This window comes from Sinohyriopsis cumingii, chromosome 18, assembly GCF_028554795.1.
Source record: "Sinohyriopsis cumingii isolate HCF-2022 chromosome 18, ASM2855479v2, whole genome shotgun sequence".
In the NCBI taxonomy this organism is placed as follows: domain Eukaryota; kingdom Metazoa; phylum Mollusca; class Bivalvia; order Unionida; family Unionidae; genus Sinohyriopsis; species Sinohyriopsis cumingii.
Genome location: NC_142978.1, coordinates 43,486,401 through 43,509,225, shown reverse-complemented (window position 1 = coordinate 43,509,225; position 22,825 = coordinate 43,486,401). Strand labels below are relative to the sequence as shown.

Sequence of the window (22,825 nt, the reverse complement as noted above, 5' to 3'; positions counted from 1 at the left end):
ATTTCATAGGTATTTTTAACTGTTTTAAAGCTGTTCAATGTTTCATTACAGGTATTACCATCTGAGAGTGAGTATCTTTGGATTGCCAAATTGGAGCATTGTAATATAATATAGCATATGCAAATTTTATTTCTCAGAACTATTTCTATTTTACTTTCTTTTTCGATGGATCGATCTATCTAGATCGAGATTATATATATATATATATATATATATATATATATATATATATATATATATATATATATATATATATATAGAGAGAGAGAGAGAGAGAGAGAGAGAGAGAGAGAGAGAGAGAGAGATCATTAAGCCAAAAAGAACAAATTAGAAAATTCATGCAATTGTTCTCACGGACGCATCCATTGTTACTAATTGTCCCTGCTCGTACTCTCCTTTGTCGATTACAATTGACACAAGTTCCACTCCTAATTGTTTATCGTCAGGTATTGTACAATTTACATTTGATTTCCATCTCAGTATATAGTAATGTTTGTTCTATATATTTATATCAGTAAATGAAACCACATTTATATTGCTTCTGTGCAAACAATATTTGACAAGAAACGGATAGAACTTTGGGTACAAAACGATAAGCACCTTAAGTACGAAACGACCGATTTCCACTGGATACGAAACAAATTGGGTACGGAATGACCATGAGCCTCACATCTAACATTTGTGTACGTAGGCTCAAGCCGTTTTTTCATGTACGCATGTAAATAAAACACTACAAACGTAATTCAAATACTAAACGATCCTAGTAATTAAGTACACATGCTAAAAATAATTACAATTACGATGCCGTGCTATTCTGCAAAAATCGAGCAAATAACTTACTGACTTTTTCGAAGCTTTGTCTTTCCTTAGAAAGTTTTGCAGACAATTTACAAGTGGCTTCTTCCTCGTTGTAAACCAAATTGATCTGCAATCCTTCCAGGCAAATACTAAATTTTTTCTTACGAGTTCGGAAAATATGGTTCAGGTCTGAATTGTAGTCACACACTCTATCCCATTTTCGATTGGATATCGCTGTGAACCGATCCAATCAAACTTAGCCTTTGTTAAGTTCTGCACTCTATCCCCTTCGTGCACTCAAGTTCCGGTCATTGGCTGGTCAAGGTAACCTTGCATAAGAGTTCCACACTAACCTCGCGACAATCGTTAGAGATCAAACGCATCGCCGAGGTAATATTCCGAAGATAGGTAGAATATAGCTAATACACGACTTTATAGCTGGGGTTAGTAAACGTGACACTGTTACGTAGTGAGTCAAAGGTCTGATAGCCAAAGGTCTGATAGCCAAGGCAGGACGTGGATGTACAAAGGGTATAGGCATTGTTCCATAGCAAAAGACAGAGGTACCATGGAATCCCTGAATGTTGTGATCTTCGTCTTATGTGGAAGTTTTTTCTTTGGTAAGTTGATGATATAATCAATAGTTATTTTTATAATACAAAGGTATACTTTGGCCGTTGCATTTTTATTCATAATGTTTAGATATGCTCATTTTGCCATGGCCACCTCCATTTTATCTTACCCAAAACTCCATTGAAATTTTACTTTTGCACCATATATACAACCACAGTGTCAGTGCATATGATAATACCACTTCCACTTGACAATTTTCTTTGTCCACAAACTGTTTGAACATTTTTCCACTAATGTATCTGCTTAAACTCGCATTGATAGGGTCAGACAGATCGATACGACTCATGTTATCAAAACATGAACCAATGTGGCACCATATTATTATGAGTATTATTATTATTATTAGTAGTAGTAGTAGTACAAGTGGTGGTGGTAGTAATAGTACGACTAGTTAGAGGAAGAGGAGCGGAACGGAAAGTTGTAATAATAGGATGATAGGGTAGTTGCTTTTTGTTTTCGAAATGGTTGTCGTATTATAAAAGTACTCGTGCTGCTTGATGTGACAAGTTAGTTGCAAAACGTACCCCTGCTGCTCAATGTGATACGCTTTGGTTGTAAAAAGTATCCCTGCTGCTCAAATGGGTACGCTCTGATTGTAAAATTACCCCTGCTGCTAGATGGGATACGCTATGGTTGTAAAAAGTACCCCTGCTGCTTGATTGGAAACACTGTGGTTGTAAAATTAACCCTGCTACTCAATGGGATACGCTATAATTGTAAAAAGTATCCCAGCTGCTCGACTGGATACGCTATGGTTGTAACATTAACCCAATCTGTTAGATGGGATACGCTGTGGTTGTGGAATATGTACATTTCGTATTAGCATCGTTTCTTGTCAAGGGAGTTGTAGTAGTAGTAGCAACAGCAGAAGTAATAATGATGATACTAGTAGTTGTAGAAAAGCAGTAGATCCTGTAGTCGTGGCAAAGTATATCTTGGGGATGGCTTGTTTTGGTGGTGACAGTACCAATGGCTGATTAGTGTGGGAGTTGTAGTTGTATTAAGGTTATAGCGGGTTTTATGACAGTAGCAGGGACATTGTTATTATTATTATTAGTAGTAGTAGTAATTGTTGCTGTTTATTTTATTCCGAAGAAGCACTAATGGATCTTATAATAGTAACGTGAACATTCTAGCAGTACTTGTAGTAGTAGAAGAACTTGTCCGAGTCCGAAAAACCCGTCCTGCACACTTGACGCCGGTCAGATTATTGCACAGCTGATATCCAGGAAAACAGCGAAGTCTTTTAGAATTTATTTTTAGCTTCTAAGTTTACAGTTTACTAGTTTAGTTCATTTCGAGACCGGTCCTGTGGCCTAGTGGTTAAAGCGTCCTCCTCGGATGCGGTAGGTCTTGGGTTCGAACCCCGGCTGAGTCGTATCAAAGGCTTATAAAAATGGTACTAAGAGTTGACTGGCTAGGCACTCAGCGTTAGGACTGGTTGGGACATCAAGATACGTGACTGCGGCATGATGCCCCAGTGCAAGACATCACCATAAACTACCACATTGTAGACAACCTTAAAAATCCAAATCGCACACACATTTCCAAGTGTCTTTATAAATAAAACAAAGTCACTTTACACGTGTTGTCTAGATACTGACAGTTTTAACAGTGCAATGCAAAGATGACCTTTCTAAAACGTGCTCTATGCCTGTCTTATGTCTATTTACATAATAAAAGATTTTATAATGCATAATAAATAAATTTTACAGAATAAACGAAATAGAAGCAAATTCAAATAAATAGTTGCTGACATATTTTGATCTACGTTGCCGTATAATTTGGTCTCACTTGTTTGAATTACTTAACTGTAAGCTGTGACAGCCATGATTTTGAAGATGAATACCATTTCATTTTAGCATGCCCTGTGTATACCAGCCTGTGTATAAACCAAATTCGAAGGTCCTTTTCGAATAAGCCATCCATGGACAAGAGCATTGACTTGTTAACTTCTAGAAATAAGAAAATATGTTCACTGACGAAATTTGTTCATGAAGCGTTTAAAATAAAAGAGATTGTTAATCTGTTTTTCCACTTTTCACGATTACCGTGCTGAGCTTATGTTGAAAGTTGCACATATAGCATTTGATAACCACTAAGAACTTTTAATTGTTTGTAATTTGTATTGTATAAGCATGTGCAACTATGTAACTACTACTCACGTCAGATGTCGCTTGGCTGTCCACATGCTGAGTAAAGGTAATGGAAAAAAAAAACGTGCAAAGCAAGGTTGAAATGGTATGTAAATGTAATTAACCATGACGCAATAAGTGTCCTGTCGTCTATCACCTTATTATATAACAAATGCTTTGCCATCTGGTCAGTAATCATACAAATAATTATGTTTGGAGACTAGTGTCGTATCATTTCTGTTTGGAGACTAGTGACCATTGTTGTATCATTTCTGGCTGGAGACTATTGTATCGTTTTTCGTTGCATAATAGTACACCTTTTGCATCTGCATACCATTATTATCACTATTGTTGTTGTTGTTGTTGCTGTTATAATTCGTATCACCATACACAATTCAATAACAACTTTTTAGAACCTCCACGCACAACTCGACCTGGACATAATTTGTTTTAGCCAATCTTGTAGATGGCGTGGATTTTTTTGTCATGCTTTGTCACAACCTTGAATTGGGTCAAAACATCTTGGCTGTCTGTATGATGGTACAATAAACGGCTCTTTTATATATTATTGTTGCACGGATTTTCGTTGTTATTATAAATTCCCGCTAGCACTTGTAACATGTAGAAGTCCAAATTTGTCTTAGATTTTGCATTTAGTGTTTGTTTTGTATATGTAAGCTGTTTATTTGCCTGACTGAGAGCTTATGTATGTATGTATGCATGCATGTAGGTCACTTTTACGGACTCTGTACTGCCAAACCTCTTGAATGAAACAAACCAGGACATGTCCTTAAAAGAAATAGGATATGAACGATGCTTTTTCCCCTTCGGTAGCAACAATTGCCGTCTAATGTGTTGAATGTAATATCCAAAACCTTTTGTATTGTGTGACTACACTGTTCGCTGCTGCCTCCACGCATAAAGTTAAAACCTATTCGTTACTGGGTAAAATCCTTGTTGTTACTTAGTGGGAGTGGAGTTGCGCTCTCGATTGCTTATTCAAGTACAGTGCAATATATATACTACTTCTGTTGAAGCAAAGTGCTACATTATATTTGAGGCACCGGGTGTCCGAGTGATCTAAGGCGCTTGCCTTTACAGAACACTCACACATCTTACCTCTGTACGCTACGGTTCGAATTTCATGCTCGGTGTGTATGCGAGAAAACTTGCCAGTTCTTTCTCGCACAGATATACCTGTGCTGAAAAACGTCTTTAACCCATTCCCAACCCCAAAACTACATTACATTGTCGTACAGTATATTCACTACTTCTGTTCAAATCCTACACAGGAGCCCCGTGTGGTCTAAAGCGCTTTCCGTTACGGATCACTGTCATCTCACCTGTCTGCTTGGGTTCGAGTCATGGATTCGCCTAATGTGGGTATATGAGAAAGCTTGCCACTAGCTACTCGTGGGTCGATGGTTCTTTCTGGGGTTTCCCCTGGTTTTTCCTCCACTATTAATACTGGCTGCCATGTATAGCCTATCGTGTACTGGAAAATGGCGTTAAACCCTACAACACCAAGTCCTACACTGCATTGTGATACAGTATATGTACTATTTTTCTGTTCCTGTAAAGAACAACATTTCATTGTCGAACAATATATGTACTATTTCTGTTTAGTAAAGTACTAAATTGCATTCTCGTACAGTATATGTACTACGTATGTTCCAGTAAAGTACTACATTACACTATCGTACAGTATATTTACTACGTCTGTTCAAATAAAGTACTAAATTACATTGTTGTACAGTATATGTAATACTTATGTTCAGAAAAGTATTACATTACATTTTCGTCTTGTGAGATTATCTGCATTTTATGTTATCAATAGTAAAGAAAATTTTGTAACTTAAATGATATATTTTGAATTCGACCTCCGTATAACATTTTGGATTTTCAGGTGTATTTTTTTTTTAGATCTTGAGACATGCATCTTTTCTAGCCGTATTGAATTCGTCCAGAAAGAAAACCAATTTTGTTTTGCTTTTTAAAACTACATTCACTCGTGTGGTTTTAGCTACGAGTTATAATTTAGGTGTTAACGATTTCCAGAATAGAGCATAATGCACATGAATCAAGGGAAGAAACGTCATCTATAGTTTTCTTTCTTTGTTATCCTTTGCATGTAATGTTTTAGTTACAATTTCACTTAGGAAGGGAAATAACAAAGTCCTTGTTTAGTTCATGTTCACTTCCAGACAAAGGGGCCCCGAGTGGCCGGGTGGTCTTAAGCGCTCTCCGTTATGGATCACTGCTATCTCATCCCTGTCTGCATGGGTTCGAGTCTCGGACTCGGCTGTGAGAATGCTTGCCAGTAGCTTCTCGTGTGTCGGTGGTTCTTTCCGGGGTTTTCCCGGGGTTTTCCTCCACCATTAATACTGGCCGCCATGTATAGCATATCGTGTGCTGAAAAATGGTGTTAAAACTTACAACAGCATCAAAAACAACAACTTCCAAACAACTATTGTAACAAGCTAGCATCTACTGTTCAAAAGCAGTCCTTTGGGTTTTGGAACATTTTTAAATCTCGCTTATACAGAGACACTTGTTGGGGTTGGTCGGGGTAAGCTAGTCGCCTGGTGGTTTAGGGTGCTGGTGCATCAGAGCTAAGCGAAATATACTGTTCCTCACAACACGGGTTTGATACACGCTTGCAACAAATTGTAACTCTTAAGTTTTTATTATTGTAAGGACAAATGAACAGTTTGAGTAATTCTTTCCCACGCTTTCTCCATCGAAGTTTAATAAATGTGTATAGCTAAATTTAAGCAGCAGCACCGCCATGAATATTCTAATACGTTTGAAGAAGTTGTAAGCCGTTATTTGCAAGATTTATGGGGTGAATATGTAGCCATTTGATGTGGAGAAGTAACTAACTAATGAAACATCTGAGCGAAAGGAAAGGTTTATCCTACTAAAACAAACGCAGTAGAAAGCAGTGAGAAAATAAAATGTCCTAGCCTTTCAGATGCTAAATTCGATTTCAGTCACATGACTTCTCCGGGCATGAATGCTGGTGAGCCTGCATTCTGATTCGGTAGGTATTTAGTAGCATGGAGCTGCAATCAGTTTAAAGTCTATATCTACTTATAAAACGCAGATAAATATTCGTGTTCTGAGTGACGTTTGTACACTTTCATAAACGTGAAAAATCTAAATAGACGAATAGAAAGATCAGCTGAAAATAACATCGTACTATTGTCCATTAGAATTCAGTTATATTGAAGATTTCGGTTATTAAACAAGTTGCAAGAAGCCAATAGCTGTGCGATATATATGTGATTTCGTGTGTGTGCGTTATCTTGTGTGTGTGATATCGTGTGTGTGCGTTATCTTGTGTGTGTGATATCGTGTGTGAGTGTTCTTTAATAACTGGAACAGAGGACATAATCTAAGTCTAATGAACAACACTAGCGCAACACTCATATAATGTAAATAAAATGCGTAAAGTAGACAACTCAACACGAAAATACGCACACGCCCTATCGTAATGGAGCGGCATGCACTCGTGTCGTATGTTTCAACGTGAAACTGTTGCATGTTTCAACGTGCAAATTGTCGTATTTCTTAACATGAAACCCGTGTGCCTCGACGCGAAACTGTGGTATGACAACGTGAAGCCGTCATATGTCCCAACGTGAAACTGACGTATGTCGCAACATGAAAATGACATATATCTCAACGTGAAACGGACGTAAGTGTTAATATGAAATATGACACAGGTGCGAATGCATGCGGCTCACAGTATTTAATCAGCAAATCAAGGAAACAAGTCAATTCGTATGGAGTTCGATGATTCGAAAAATTAGTTTTATTGATAAATTAGTGTATCTCTTTTATTTTATATTCTTCCTTAGCTGATGCGGAAATAACGTGCAAGAAAACTAGTGCATTACCTGGATACAAAAACGTCACACTTGAATGCACGCTGACTGGATTTGGTAACACCAATTGCACTCGCAAGAGTTTCATTTGGTTCAGTACAAATAGTTTCTATATCTTTCCTGGAGAACGAATGATGATGGGTCCCCTCGGATGGTTGGAAGCCAGATGTAAAGTAAGTGTTCTGTTTTAATTTATTTTAATTAAAAACAACTCATGAGTTGTATGTCTTCTTTAAAGCTAAATTAAATATAAGCTAGCATGTAGTGCCATCTAGTGTATAGTCTTTGGTCACGAGATTTCGTCTCTTGGGTTATATGTATATATAAAATAGACAAGTTGTAGGTTGTGAGCGCGGAATGGAGTGATATATGGAGTTAAAGATAAGGGATGCCATTTTAAGTGAAGTACAAGCCGAACATGAAAATGCATATTTAAGGATCTGTAAAGGATAATATTTACATTAAGAAAAACAAACAGATTTTGTTGACCAGTAGTTACCATTACCTCGTCTGTGTTAGCCTCTGTCGATTTGACCGCGACTCTGTCAACGATCCCGATCACGATTAGTCGTCGACCTTGTTTGACCCACAGGAGCTCGTATCGTTGCTTACAGTTTAACTGTCAATCATACATATAGCATAAAAATAATACTTTATACCGTACGTATGACTGGCAATTAAATTGTAAGCAGCTATTTAAATCCTGTGCCTTGACCAATATCAGTTCAACACACAGGATACGATCCAGTCGACGACTCGCACAGTACAATGCAATCGGCAAAACAGAATACCATCCAGACGGTGACTCGCGGCATGATACAGTCGACGATAAGAGAAACAAATTTAGATACATAGACAACAACCGAGTAGGTGAATAGTGAGCTGAAGTCGGAAATACAAATCCCGCTGGAACCGAGATCTGTCATATTATAAAGAACCAGACCTTATACACCTGCAGCGGGGATATATTATATTATATTATATTATATTATATTATATTATATTATATTATATTATATTATATATTGTACGTTATTTTAAAACAAGTTCAGAATAATGCGACCCAAGTTTACCGCTATTTCCTTCAATATGTGCCAAATGTAACACACACGATCGGGTGTGAATTTGTGCCTACTAAAGGTTGTTCTGCTGCAAACAGAATAATTTTCCTTTTCGTGTTATTTCTTACACGCCTTGTTCACTGAAAAATGTTGGTCCATTCCGTTATCTCCATAGTTTATCATCAAGGGGACCAAAGCTAAAGACTATGGGCAGATAAACAAATGTTAATATTAAAATATCCTCTTCAGTCTTTTTAAAAAAATATATTTCGATCCCTGTAACTTGTACGTGAACGTCCAATAACCGCTCCTCAAAAGCTAGTATTCGATCCCCGTTACTAGTTAGTAGGGTTGCACAATAAACGCTCTGCCAAAGACTACTGGATCCCCATAACTTGTTAGTAGGCTTGGCTAATAACGGCTCTGCAACATACTGCATCGATCCCCGTAACTTATTCGTAGGGTTGTCCAATAACCGCTCTGCAACAGACCGCATGCGATCCCCGTAAATTGTTGGTAGGCTTGCCCAATAACCGCTCTACAACAGGCTGTATTCGTTCCCAGAACTTGTCGGTAGGCTTGCCAATAACCGTTCTGCAACAGATTTTGTTATATGTTATGAAGAATACAAGAGTTAGATATTCCTCTAGATAACTTTGTTGTTGTTGCTGTTGTTGTTAGTACTTAATAATAAAAAAAACGACAAAACTGAATTACAATCACATATTCGAGTTTTTTAAAAATTGTTTTCCTTCGCCAACTGATTGCCAGCCGTATTTACTGATCAATCCACAACGTCCGGAATGTGTACCGGTATATTTGTTTATGCCCGAGGATGTTTATTGCCAGAAAAAGTTAGTTCAGTTGTTACAAATGCATATCTCACTTATACTTAAAATGAGACTTGTTCGTCTTATCTTTATTAATATGACTTGTTCGTCTTATCCTTATTTAAAATGAGACTTGTTCGTCTTATCCTTATTAAAATGAGGCTTGTTAATTATGTATGTCACGTTTGTGCTTTATCTAAATTTTCTTAAAAATCTTGTGGCATATCGAAATGGGGAAAATATTCTCAAGGTATCTTTTTGTTAGAATAGTGTTTGGTTTGTCACAAACTGCACATCTATCAGTTTAGTCTCATAAAGAATAGCGAGTCCAATGAAGTTATTTATTTGTCTTTCGTTTATCTACATTTTTGAAAAGTGACATTTTATGTACTATTCATAAATATATATATATGCACCAAGCCTATCCTTTGTTAGACACTAATCAAGTTGCATTTCCATGTAAGTAAAGTTTCCGATAAGCTCAAATCTATGTAGCCTAGCAACAAATCAATGTTAATATTTGTTGCGATTTGTAAAGAAAACAATCTCGTCCAATTCTAATTATTTTTACCATTAAAAAAAAAGAAACCTATATTTTTAATCTCTATTCCTAATTTGTACATCCAATTACGGTTTTATTTACTAATTTCTCGTCTATGCATACGCTAATTAGATACAAATGCATATCTGATGTTAATTAACACAAACGTGAGTTAATTATGACTTTTTCTTTCATATGTGTTAATATATATTTATAGTGGTTAACTTCTTACACTAACCTTCTACATTTTTCATGACAATCATTTGCAACTTACACTGTTGTTACTCAATAACAAGCACATACATATATCCGAAATTCATCCTAGATTATGTTGCATTTTCTGGAAATAGCTAAATTTGAATGAAAATGACAGGTGGGAGGCGCCCTACATATATTATGAACTTCTGAAAGAGTGGCACGTGTAAGGTGAAGTTATTTACATTTGCAACATGCACAGTGGAGAAGATGTTGGTATACCTCTGTTACTTTCGTTTACTGTGGCTGAAATTTCTTTGGATATTGATCTTTTGGAAATTGTACATGATCTAAGCAACCAGCCAGCCAAAATACTGCTTACTTGTGCTTACAAATATCAAACTCAAACAGTGTAAGGTACACTATTAATAGCAGTTACTGAAATAGGAAAACGATATTTGCCAGACTAGACATTTCCAGCTTCTGGAAGAGCAATGAATGAATTGCAAAACATATAAAATTCAGAACAAGTTATTGCCTCGTTATTTTACAGTTTACCTCTGTAGTCTATAAAGTGAAAATGACCTGAAGCTGTATACTCTTTAGCTCATATTACGCAAATCAATCATACACCAAAAAAAAGGAAATTAAAATTTCTTGGAACTGTACCTAATATATACAATGTCTTTGTTTTTAAATAGCCAGTATAAGCAACGAGAAAAACCGGGAAAATTCTTTTTCTTTAAAACTCTAAGACTGTGCCAGATAAGAAACAGTAGGGGGTCTCCTTGAATTTTAAGTACAAGTCATCTTTCCCTTAACCGGTGGAATCACAACCTATTGCCCATTATTGCCGATAAGAAATTCATTTTATGTTCATTCATTATAATCAATACAAATAACATTTTTCACTTGTCAGCAAATGCCAAGGAAATATCAAAGTAAAATACTAATGGTATTGATCCTGATAAAAAAAAACAATTCTTTTGTTTGTCTGTTAATAATCCATGAACAAAACTGGTTTTACGTTTGAAGGGTACTTGATTGTATAGAAGTTTTGAATTTTTTTATCTCTATTCCAAGCCGTTGTAGCTTAAATTTGTACAAATAAAGGCCCTGATAACCGAGTTATTTGTTTAACAACGTTTGTTTTTTAAACTATCAACTATTGTCCTCTATCACCTATTTGGTCGTTACCAAATAAGTTAAATGATATTGGTAATGGGAATACTTTTCATATGATAGGTGTGTGTTTTATTGCCAAATATCACTTATAGCGCACACAAAATGGAAAATTATAAATTAACTTAAAACAAACTGCAATTTAAATGTGTACGTACAATTTGTTTTCAGTACCATTTTGTTCAAGAGATAAATAGATAATTTGATATTGCATTTTACGGACAAACGTCCACAATAATGAAACTGAATTTAACAATGACATTTTAATTATTTTATGATCTGGAGACAAAGCAAGTTGCGATGAGCGTTATAGTTTGCATGAAATATGATACAAAACTAATTGGTATTAGATTGTTATCCAAAATAAACCATTATGTATGCATATATGTATGTATATATGTATATATGTGTATATATGTATATATATGTATGTATATATATGTGTGTATATATGTATATGTGTATATATGTATATATATGTGTGAATATATGTATATATGTGTATATATGTATATATATGTGTATATATGTATATATATGTATATATGTATATATATATATGTGTATATATGTATATATATGTATGTATATATGTATATACTTATGTATATATGTATATGTATGTATATGTGTATATATATGTATGTATATGTGTATATATACGTATGTATATGTGTATATATACGTATGTATATGTGTATATATATGTATGTATATATGTATATATATGTATGTATATGTGTATATGTATGTATATGTGTATATATATGTATGTATATGTGTATACATGTGTATATATATGTATGTATATGTGTATATATGTATATATATGTATGTATATGTGTATATATGTATATATATATGTATGTATATGTGTATATATATGTATGTATGTGTATGTATATGTGTATATATATGTATGTATATATATATATATATATATATATATATATATATATATATATGTATATGTATGTATATGTATATATATAAGTATATATATGTGTATATATGTATGTATATGTATATTTGTATATATATATGTATGTATGTATATGTATATTTGTATATATATATGTATGTATGTATATGTATATTTGTGTATATATATGTATGTATGTGTATATGTATGTATGTACGTGTATGTATATATGTATGTATGTGTGTATATGTATGTATATGTATGTATGTGTGTATATGTATGTATGTGTGTGTCTATATGTACGTATGTATGTGTGTATGTATGTATGTGTGTATGTATGTGTGTATTATGTGTGTATATGTATGTTTGGATATGCATTTCATCTATGCATTTCTCCATAACGTTGAAATGTAGCTCCAGCGTTGCAAGACTCAAAAGTCATGTGGTGTGCCTCATAAAAGCCTAGTGGACCTACCGAGAAGGCTATGTATTGCTTGTTCTTCTTCCATCTCGACTTAATATCCTGATTTTAGGTCCAGCTTGGGGAAGAATTTGGCCCTTCGCAATATATCAACGGTATCATCAAATCGCGGCGGCATGTAGGCGTCCTTCCGAGTCTTTGCATTTAAGGCCCTGTAGTCAATGCAGAAACGTAGGCCGTTATCTCGTTTCCGGACCAACACAGCATTAGAGGAGTAAGGACTATCAGATTTCGTTTGCAGCAGCATCTAGCATTTCCTTATGTTGACTCACCTTCTCATACATCCCCGGGGGTATTCTCCTGTATGGTTATTTGAAAGGTCTATCATCGTTGAGTACTATCTTATGCTTGATGAGGTCAGTCTTTCTCACGTCTGTGGGTCCCTTTGAAAATACAGTCCCATTTGCCCAATACTTGTCTGAGTCTATCCAGTTGCTCTGGGGTCAGATTTTCCATGTCGATTTTAACATTAAGATCTTCCGGAGTGGAATGAAAGACTGTTTTCTGACCTTCTGAGGGAAAAAATCAGAAGCTATGAAATGTACATTGGACTTGGGTCTTATTGTCACTCATTATCAGACATATTGCAAAGCTCGCCTTGAACTGTGCCCTGTTTATTAACCCTGACTACTCTTGGACAAACTGTAAAATGTTCAGAATTTCCTAAGTTCTCTGTAATCGCCAATGTTATATGAGCATCAACTTTGCAGGCAATGCGATTGATAGTAATAGTTTCATACGGCGCAATGTTGACAGTACGCATGTTGGTATATTTGATTTTGAACGACTTACTCAATGCTATCCAAAGCAATCTTCCAAGCATTTAGAATTCTATCCATAGGAGGATTATCAAGCATGTAATCCCTACACAAACGAGTGACATTTGTCCCTGTAACTACAGGACATGTACGGTTAGACTCACGAAAATAGGGACACTAAATTCAAAATCACACAGAAACGGCATTAAAATCGGATACTCAATGTAACCTAAGTAAGCGAGAATAGAACCATCTGCTATAGTGACTTTGAGAGCCAGTGACTCCAGAGACTGAAGCACTGGCTTATTACTAAGTGACAAATAAAAACTATTTGGTACGGTAGTCACCATGGACCCGCTCTAAATAAGGGCCGTGACCGGGACATTGTTTAAGTAAACGATACTAGTGTTGGAAGAACCAACCAAATGCTGAAATATCGTATTCCGACCCTTAGAATGGTTACCTGCCCCCGCCATTTTAAGATGCAGTTATTCTTTTTAAATGAGGCTCTCCTCTACCATAGCCAGACCATTGGTTGTTACCTCGATTTCCGTTTCCCCGATTTCCTTGGTAGTTATAATGGATACTACTACTGTAATGGCCTTGTTTATTGTTATTTCGGTCATGTTTGTTGTTACTCTGACCTGTTTTCGTCAGTTCTCTGAGGAGTAACGACTCTTCATGCAGTTGTTTAGTAAAAGCTCTCACAATCTCTCTTCTATTTGTTGGATCATAGAGTTGAACTCTCTCTGGTTCGTGTCTTTCGTGTTCGTCTACAACGGTCAAGTGGTATGCATTTTTAGTTGGAATTGGGCCAACGTTCTTCGGCAAGTTCAGCTGCTTGTCGACCATCCTAATCTCTCGCAATAACTCATCATGTTTAGAGATGGTGTCAAACTTGTAACAAGTTTGGATCTTCAGGTGGTCACTCCTTTGTGAAAATCAAAGCTTCTGTCCAGGAGACTGTCCTTACCCTCCTTGATGTGGCCCGATTCGATCTGTTTGTAGCAGTGTTTCCAGTCTACAACCGAAGGTAGTCACAGATTCCCCTTCTCTTTGGAAAGAATTGAAAAAGTCTTGCATCATCATGCCTTGAGTTGGCATATCTCAGAAGGCAGTATCTAAGCGTCCCAATATAGCTTCAATGGATGCTTTCTCGCCTAATGCTATGACGGTATATCTCGCCCTGCCTCGTAGAGACCGTCTGAGCACCTGAATCGTAATAGCCGAAGGATATTTAGATAGGATACATTTTACGTCGAATTTCCACCTTTGTCTCCGCTCGTCCCCTGAAAAGAATAGGATCTTGGGTACTACGGTGGAAGTGAGTGGGGTGGGCCTAGCACTGGGAGCGGAACAAGTGCCCTGGGGATCATCTTATAGTGCTGAGGCATCTATACAAACCTTAGGCTTGGTATCTACGCTCGGTATAGCGAGCTGCCTGAGCGATCCTCTCCCGATACCTGCAACAGGAGTGCCTTGCAACAAACGGGTGGAGGGAGTATAACGGGCTTGGCTGGGGTTACATATGTTTGATGGGGGTACAACTGATTTAGGTGGGGCCCCAACTGGCATTAACACATACCCACTGCTTGTAAGTATAGAAGCTCTAGTGGTACGTGTTTCCGCTAACGTGGGAAGTCATTTCCTTCAAAGCAAGAGTATGGTTCAAATTATGAAAACCATACAAAGACTCGATGATTAACACAGTATGAAAACTGAAGTACCAAATGTAAAACAATTTATTATATGATCATTTTTCCCCGTTAACGTTACATTGTCAGAATCGTTCAGTATTACCCAATACTGAACTCGTGCGACAATACACGTATAGCATTCACGTGCATAAAGGAACTACTTTCTATTGTAAACAAACAATGGACGCAGACGCCAGCACTTTTGATTTGTACACGTATCATGTACTCTCGCGTAAGAGGCTCTTTACGTTGTGGTTGTTTAAATTTGTTTCTGAATGAACTAAAACTGCTGTTTCTTGGACTGCCACATACCAGTTGCTTTGGCACAATGTTACGGATTTAGGCTAGCTACATTATATAACAGACGCAAGACAAGGTCCTTACAAATAACATACAATTGACAAGTCATATACTCTCTTCTTTAGCTGATGATAAGAATGTCAAAATAAAATATACTTCGTTTTACATCCTGAATTTCCTAAAAATGTATTTTCTTAATTCTGCAAATCCGAATTACAAGAGCTATGTCATAGGTTTTCAGTCTGGATTACTGGATTACACATTTCGAAACTGTGCTGTAATTTCGATAAGTGCAGTTGCATCCTCCTTACTGCACTCAAAATGAAATAAGCATTAAATTCCATAGCGTCGTTTTGATAATTGCAATTGAAAGACTTCATATTTTTCCCACATATGATTTCAAACATTCAGTGACAGAAATAGAAACACATATGCAGATGTCAAATCGTTTCTCTCTAGCTTTTTAAATCTCATGTATTTCACGTGGAATCGTCACATACAAATCCAGTCAATAATCACGAAATTTCCTAGAATCGAGAAAATTACCAAAATTTATTCATTCCAGATCAAATGGAAAAGTTGTTGCAATGCACATTCATTCACAGTATGACTCCAAATTACAATTTTAACTAGAAACGCCATTTTCTTTCGAAGGTTATGCCGAGCGCGCGACTAAGTTCAAATTTATCTGGGCGGAATTATGTACGCAGTAATAATGTTGATTTGTGTAATGATGAATATGCGTTTGTGTATTTAGTTTGGAATGCGGCATACATTCATTTACGTTGTTCCTTGTAGTGTATTGTGTTTATATAATTAAACCGTAGATGGAATAAAAAAAAAGATGAGCATATAATAAAAAGGTTACTGCATTTGTATGGAAAAATATGAACTCGTTTTGTCGGAAGGATATACTGCACTCCTAAGGTCGTGCAGTATTCCATCCCAAAACTCATCATATTTTCGTATACAAATGCAGTAACCTATAATGATAGATGTACAACTTGCACAGAAAGACACGTGAGCAGAATAAAAATGTGTAAATATTAGTCAGCTCATTTTAGGGATCATCGTCATCATCACTGTCATCTTTAGCCATTTCTGCACACCCAAAGTACTATCCCCCATCCACCTGGCTGAATTGTGTATTACAAATAGCGTTAACAACCGTTATATTTTCAAAAAGGCTATGCAACAGGCTCTGTTGTACTGATCTAACCCTTTGTTGTAATGCACATTGCCTATACCTGTATCTGTGAACAGGTTACTGTCTGACATTTTCTAATCCAACCCCAAACGAACATAGCTAGAAGATTTTGTCGAGCAGTTTCCTATTGCAATGGCTTATTTCTTGATTTCAATTCTTTCTACCTCTAGGATTAATCTGTTTTGAGTATGTCACTGGCATTGTGTGTGCGTTAAATTTAGTCAGACAATATGAATAAAATATTTTTTTCTTTTAGGTAGTGCTCATTGTCTGTACTAGTTTTGCATTTTTGAACTCATGGGTATTCTTTCTAAGCTGAGATACACGAAATAGATGATCTGCAATGCCTAGGGTCATTGTAGATGACAAGTAAACAAATTCAAATTATTTTGTATTCGCTTTTGTCGATGTCTTCAATGCCTGTTTGATCTTGTATTTTGTACTTCTGAAAATAACCATCCAGTATGACAAGGCTAGTAACTAATAATTTTTGTTTGCAAATATTAAGCCTTGCTAAAATTATCAAATGTTATGCATTGTTATCAATATATTTAAACCTGATTTGAATCAAGCGAACTAATTTTCTTTGAATTTCAATTACAAAGTAAATTATGACCACGTTTTCAATTTCCATGAGCATAGCTTTAATTCACAGGCAAATATATTTGATATGTAACTATACATATGACTTCCATTTCTCCTGTGATAACAACTTTATATATCCTGTAAGGATAAAAAAAAAACGCTTTGTTTACAAAGTCATGTTGAAATAGCTGAATTTGGCTGACAGTGTGACAGTGTACGATAAGTACAATCGAGGTGGAAACGCTAAAACTCCTACTCATCTGAGGTCTTCATCTAACCAATGCCTTGCTGATCAAACAAAAAAGTTAATCTGTTTACGTGCAGCCGTCACTGATGATAAGGGGATACAGTGCATTTATAAAGGAAACTGGTAGAGAGATTAGAATGGCCGTTATTACCAGGTGACTGTTGCACACAGGTTTGAGTGTATATGATCCATTAAACAGGTGTTCGCATACAATGGACTGGTATCGTTCGTTTCACTGAGTAACTGCAACCATTTATCTGTCGTTAATATTACTAATTTTCCCATAATTATTAATTTTGATTGATCCAGAATGTAGAATTGAGGTGTACATGGTGTTTAAAAATAAAGCCAACATGTGTACTGAAATGTGATGAACGTGTTCTGGCACGATTCTGGGATAAACGGCGGTGACATTTTAAAATAGAATATTGCGTGTTGACACTTGAAGAGTGAATGTTGCTAACTTGCCTACGCTATCACGAATGGGTTACGTTTTGTCTTGCATTGCTTGCACCATTCCTACACTAGCTATACTCGTACCGGTTGTCTGAATTATTTGACATTTAATTTTTTTAAATTATTGTGCCATTGTCTCCAGTATGATTTTAGTTTGAATGTTGATCAGTTTGTATTAGATATCACTCTCATTGTAGGCAAGCAACTCTACAATGGTTGCTGAACTTCAAATCTATTACGTCGAAGAGATTCACTTCACTCTTACTTTCAATGTGAAATTCAACATAAGTAATAACATTATGGAAGAATCAGTAATACTTACAAGAGGTAAGTAACATCCTAACGGAGGAGTCTCGCTACAAAGACTTTTGTCTTTTTCCAAAATTATCGATAATAACTAACCTGCACTGAACGTTGCCTCTTTGCAATATTCCTGCCCAGTGCTATCAGCATCCAAAAGTTATTCACAAAGTAACAGAAGTTATTCACAAAGTAACAGAAGTTATTCACAAAGTAACAAGTATACATGCATGCAGATTGCCCAGTTATAGGTCAGACCATATTCGTGGGAAGCGAGATATATCAATATCAGTCACTTTTCTAGATACGTCAAGTGTTTCCTAAGGTTATGCTTGTTTTATTTACATACGTTTCCAAAACTCCATATTATATTAGAATGCTCCCTTGTCATGGATCATTTATGAATAAGTCAGCAAAGTTTTGTAACGTCTACAACGCTTTGCAATAACCGAAGGGGAGCCCCGAGTGGCTGGGTGGTCTAAATCACTCACCGTCACAGATCACTGCCATCTCACCTCTGTCTGCGTGGGTTCGAGGCTCCGGCTCGGTCAGTGAGGGTACATTAGAAAGCTTGTCAGTAGCTTCTCGAGGTCGTTGGTTTTTCAGGTTTTTTTTTTTTTCGCATTCTCCTTCGCCAATTATACTTGCCGCTATGTATAGCCGATCATCTGCTGAAAAATAGCGTTAAACCATATAAAAACAACAATAACCGAAGTGATACCGTTTAATTGAACCGATTAGAAAGGTCAACCTTCTCACCTCGACATTTTCATAACATCCCTATAATAGTCGTGATCCAAGTGTTTTGTATGTACTTGATAAAATTTGATATTGATTCGGAACTACTGTCTTGACGTCCGTATAGTATGCTTTTGTAGGGTCTACATCAACAAAAGAACTATGCAATGGCTTACAATTATGCATTATCTGTATTATTAGTAAATGAACCTGATGTGATTGATGTTGGGATGTCTACGCTACAGTCAATTCTTTTCAACTTATACTTTTTCCTAGAGCTTCCACATTTTATTTGAAAATCATGCACAATTTTTAAAGAATTAACATAACATTTCCGCGTAATAGTTCTCTCTAGCAGGTATGTTGCGATATATAATTGAATTGATTCGTGGAGTTCCTGCTTCGTTGACAGCAAATCATCAAAAACTTTACCCAAAACCTAATCGCAAAGTTTTCTTTGACAATGACTTTCACCCAATTGTCAATGGGGCAAATAAGTGTGTCGTATAAGTAATTTACTTTAATGCATTATAAATTATTCCAAAATATGACGAGAATCTATCAAAGGTAGAGAAAGCATAAGCAAATTGCTGAATTTCAACTAAAACCTTAACGCAAAAAGGGGGGGGGGGGCGAGCTTTAAAAGCCAAGATCTGTAACGTTAATTCATCATTGAATACCAGGCTGTGTATGACGTCTACATCTCAACAAAAAGCTTTCTTTCCAACAGCTAAAAGCATTTGATAAACTTGCACGTTATCAGTAGACGCGTGACAAATCTGTCTGCCCCAGCCGTCTCTTCCTTTGGATAACAAACATTATACTTTGCTCCAATTTCCTCGGCACGATATAACCTGCAATGTACTAATCTAACTTTAAATACCAATCAATTACGCAGTGATAATAACTGTAATTTAGTTATTTTAAATCATACTTTAGCAAAAAAAAAGAGAACTAAATTTGTTGTTTTGAAACCATGTTGGTCATTCTATCCTAAGTTTTTTTTAAATGAAAAAAATATTTTAATCTAACTTCATTTTAGTTTGCATCATAATGTTTAGTATTACAAATTAAAAGGATATATCGGGATTTCTAACTGGCATTACATTAACGCAAAACATCTCTCAGTTCATGGTCTTGGTGCAAATAATGACTAACTTAGCTCCTTTACGCTTCTGCCAATGACTCCATCTTTTACTTCGATTCTACACTCGTGCAGTAGTAAATCGTCGGTTTGATAAATACACTTGATTTTTAATAACAATTAAATTTATTTAATCCATCAGTATTATCGATGATTGCTGAAAATAAAGAAATAATTACGTTCACTATTTATTTATTTGCAGACGACGTCAGCGGATCAAGCAGTATGACAGGAACATCTCTATTGCTGGGTGCAATCCTAGCACTGGTTGTCAAATATTTAACTAAATCAGTTTGATGTTATGGAATTGCCAACACCAAAATACATAGGAAATACGCTTCATTTTTTTTAATAGGCTATTCTCAAGCTCAGTCTGAAAATTTGAAATCCTGTAGTTTCTATCAGAATCAAGTTAGAATTAAATTTAGGACTCTTTTTAATGATCGTTTCATTGCAAGTAATCTTAATATTTTTGTAGAGATAATAGAGGAACTGGTATTCTAAATAAATTGTCTTGGGAATTTATACTTAACCTAACTTCGTGCTCAAACAGTTTCGAGAATACACAGAGCACGTTCACGTGAACTCGAAGTTTTGTTCAGCACGAAATTCAAGTTCACACTCAAGACCTAATTTCTAAAACAAGAGGAAAATCCATCCAGGTTTATAAAATATATGGTTCTAACTTAAATCAAGTCACGCTTAATAACAGGTAGGATGTTTCGAATATCTTCAGAATTAAAATTATATGTGGGAGACAAAGTGATCGATGTAAAGAACTAAATCATGGGTTTGATTCTTTTCTTACCGATTTAAACGTGTCAAAATGTTTTACTTAGATCGAAAGTTCGAGATATGTGCGCCGAAAGTTGGTGACAATATAAAATCATGCTTTTCTATGATAGATCAAGGAGCAGTTTATAAAGAAAGCACGTGTTAGTTATCCGTAGGGAAATTAGTTTTATATCGACTTGTGTCTATACCATTTCAGAGGCGAAATTCCGTCACATTTCACATAATTTTAGACCATATGATTATAAAGCCCATCCTGTTAGTCACACTTCCAACTAAAGAAACAATTCGCTTTATAGGCGAAAGAAGTTGTATGCCATTCACACCTGACGGTGACACAGGGATCATACAGTTCGTACATAATATTTTGTATATTTCGATTGTGTGTGCAAGGAAAATAGGGGACTTTAAGCAATTTATTTTGCTGCTAAATAATATAACCTTCATTGTGTTGATAGACCGTAAACAAAATATACACAAATCAAAGTATACCAAAATAACTAAAAACTAATTTTTAAATTATTTTCCAACATTTAGGAACACTTTCAGAGGGAGAATCAAATAGTACCCCTATCTTCGTTGTTACCACCTAGACACAAATAGTACCAAATTATGTGACCAGATGGAAGGATTGAAGGGGAGTGTAATAAAATGTCATCCCCCATTTCATTGAAAAGAAGATCCTGTCCATATGTTTGTGTTTAAGACGTCACGCTGGTTGAAATGTTCAGTTCGTGTCTAAGTCAGTTTGTTCATCTCCATGTTGAGTTTTTTATGTACTTGTCATTCGTCGTAAATCACTGTCCTTGACTGCGTGTTTTTAATATCAATTTTTTAATAGGGAAGATCGCCAGTAATTTGTAATTTACATTAAAATGTGTTGACTCGAAATAAACTTACAAGTAAATGTATGCCTTGTTCTTAATGATTCCTTTCTTTTCGTCATTTGATTCCTTAAAATTTTAGGATTATGTTGTCTTGTATCGATCTACTTGTTTATCTATTCATGTATCCATCCATCAGTCACCCAGCCATAGGTATGTTGATCTATCTCGTTATCGATCTATCTCTATCGATCTATCCATCCATCTATCTACCCATCGATCTATCCACCCATCCTCATATTACCTCTTAAATTAGATAAACAAACGAACGTGGAGATATACGGCAATAACAATGACAGTAAAAGGATTCAAACAGAGGTTTGTGGAATGAATTGATTACGTATTTCATGAGAGGAAATGCACAGATGAGTTTTCGATTAGCTTTACAGCAGAACTTGAAAACCGCGTTAACTTCCCAACGTCTGTGACGGTCTATAACGATATAACAAAGACCGACTTTATTTCGAAACAAGTGAGATTAAAAACTATACACGGCGACTCAGTATATGGCGCAACTATTTTTTGTAAACAACAGGAATGGTAAAAGTTCGCTCAGATTTAAATTCTGATAATGTAAATGGATTCAGGAACTTTTTCAACTGTTGAAAATGAAGTATATGTTCTGGATGGATATTCTTCTAGCTTGTTCATAACACCCCATGACAAATTGGCAAGTATAAAATATACTCTTTATGGTTTTATATGGTTTCAACTTCGGTAACGAAAGTCAACAAGTCCATTAGAGACGACTGACAAAGAATGGTATGTAAGACATCTTTACCTATGATCCAGAAAGTTCCGTTGTTTACACAAATGTCACTCAATTAAAAAGTGTACAAATTAAAATAGAACAGCCGATTTATAACAAAAATAGACTGAGCAAACCAGCCTCAGCAATCTATGATCAGGAAAGCAATCAAGAAAATGATTTCGTAAAAATGTGTTAATCACGTTTATGACCAATTGTTTGGAGAACTTGTTGGCATAGAAGCACATGAAAAAATACGATGGATATCAGCACATTCCAACAGTTAAAAAATGTCAGCATT

At 35.7% G+C, this 22,825-nt stretch overlaps 1 protein-coding gene across 1 annotated transcript; it reads left to right on the top strand.

Moving 5' to 3' along the window:
* The first annotated feature begins 1,119 nt into the window (after positions 1 to 1,119).
* On the top strand, positions 1,120 to 21,789 carry LOC149776509 (uncharacterized). Its single transcript, XM_089942422.1, has 4 exons — positions 1,120 to 1,418; positions 7,430 to 7,629; positions 18,116 to 18,245; positions 20,303 to 21,789. Exons 1-4 carry the CDS (start codon positions 1,319 to 1,321, stop codon positions 20,395 to 20,397), a joined length of 525 nt encoding a protein of 174 aa, XP_089798548.1. The 5' UTR covers positions 1,120 to 1,318; the 3' UTR covers positions 20,398 to 21,789.
* The last annotated feature ends 1,036 nt before the right edge of the window (positions 21,790 to 22,825 follow it).

What these genes read in the sequence shown, in the direction of transcription:
- LOC149776509 (XM_089942422.1), top strand. Translation starts at nt 1,319, where the DNA reads ATGTACAAAGGGTATAGGCATTGTTCCATAGCAAAAGACAGAGGTACC. An exon ending in ATGTGGAAGTTTTTTCTTTG is followed by an intron (nt 1,419 to 7,429) that starts GTAAGTTGATGA and finishes ATTCTTCCTTAG; the next exon opens with CTGATGCGGAAATAACGTGC. An exon ending in GGTTGGAAGCCAGATGTAAA is followed by an intron (nt 7,630 to 18,115) that starts GTAAGTGTTCTG and finishes CTCTCATTGTAG; the next exon opens with GCAAGCAACTCTACAATGGT.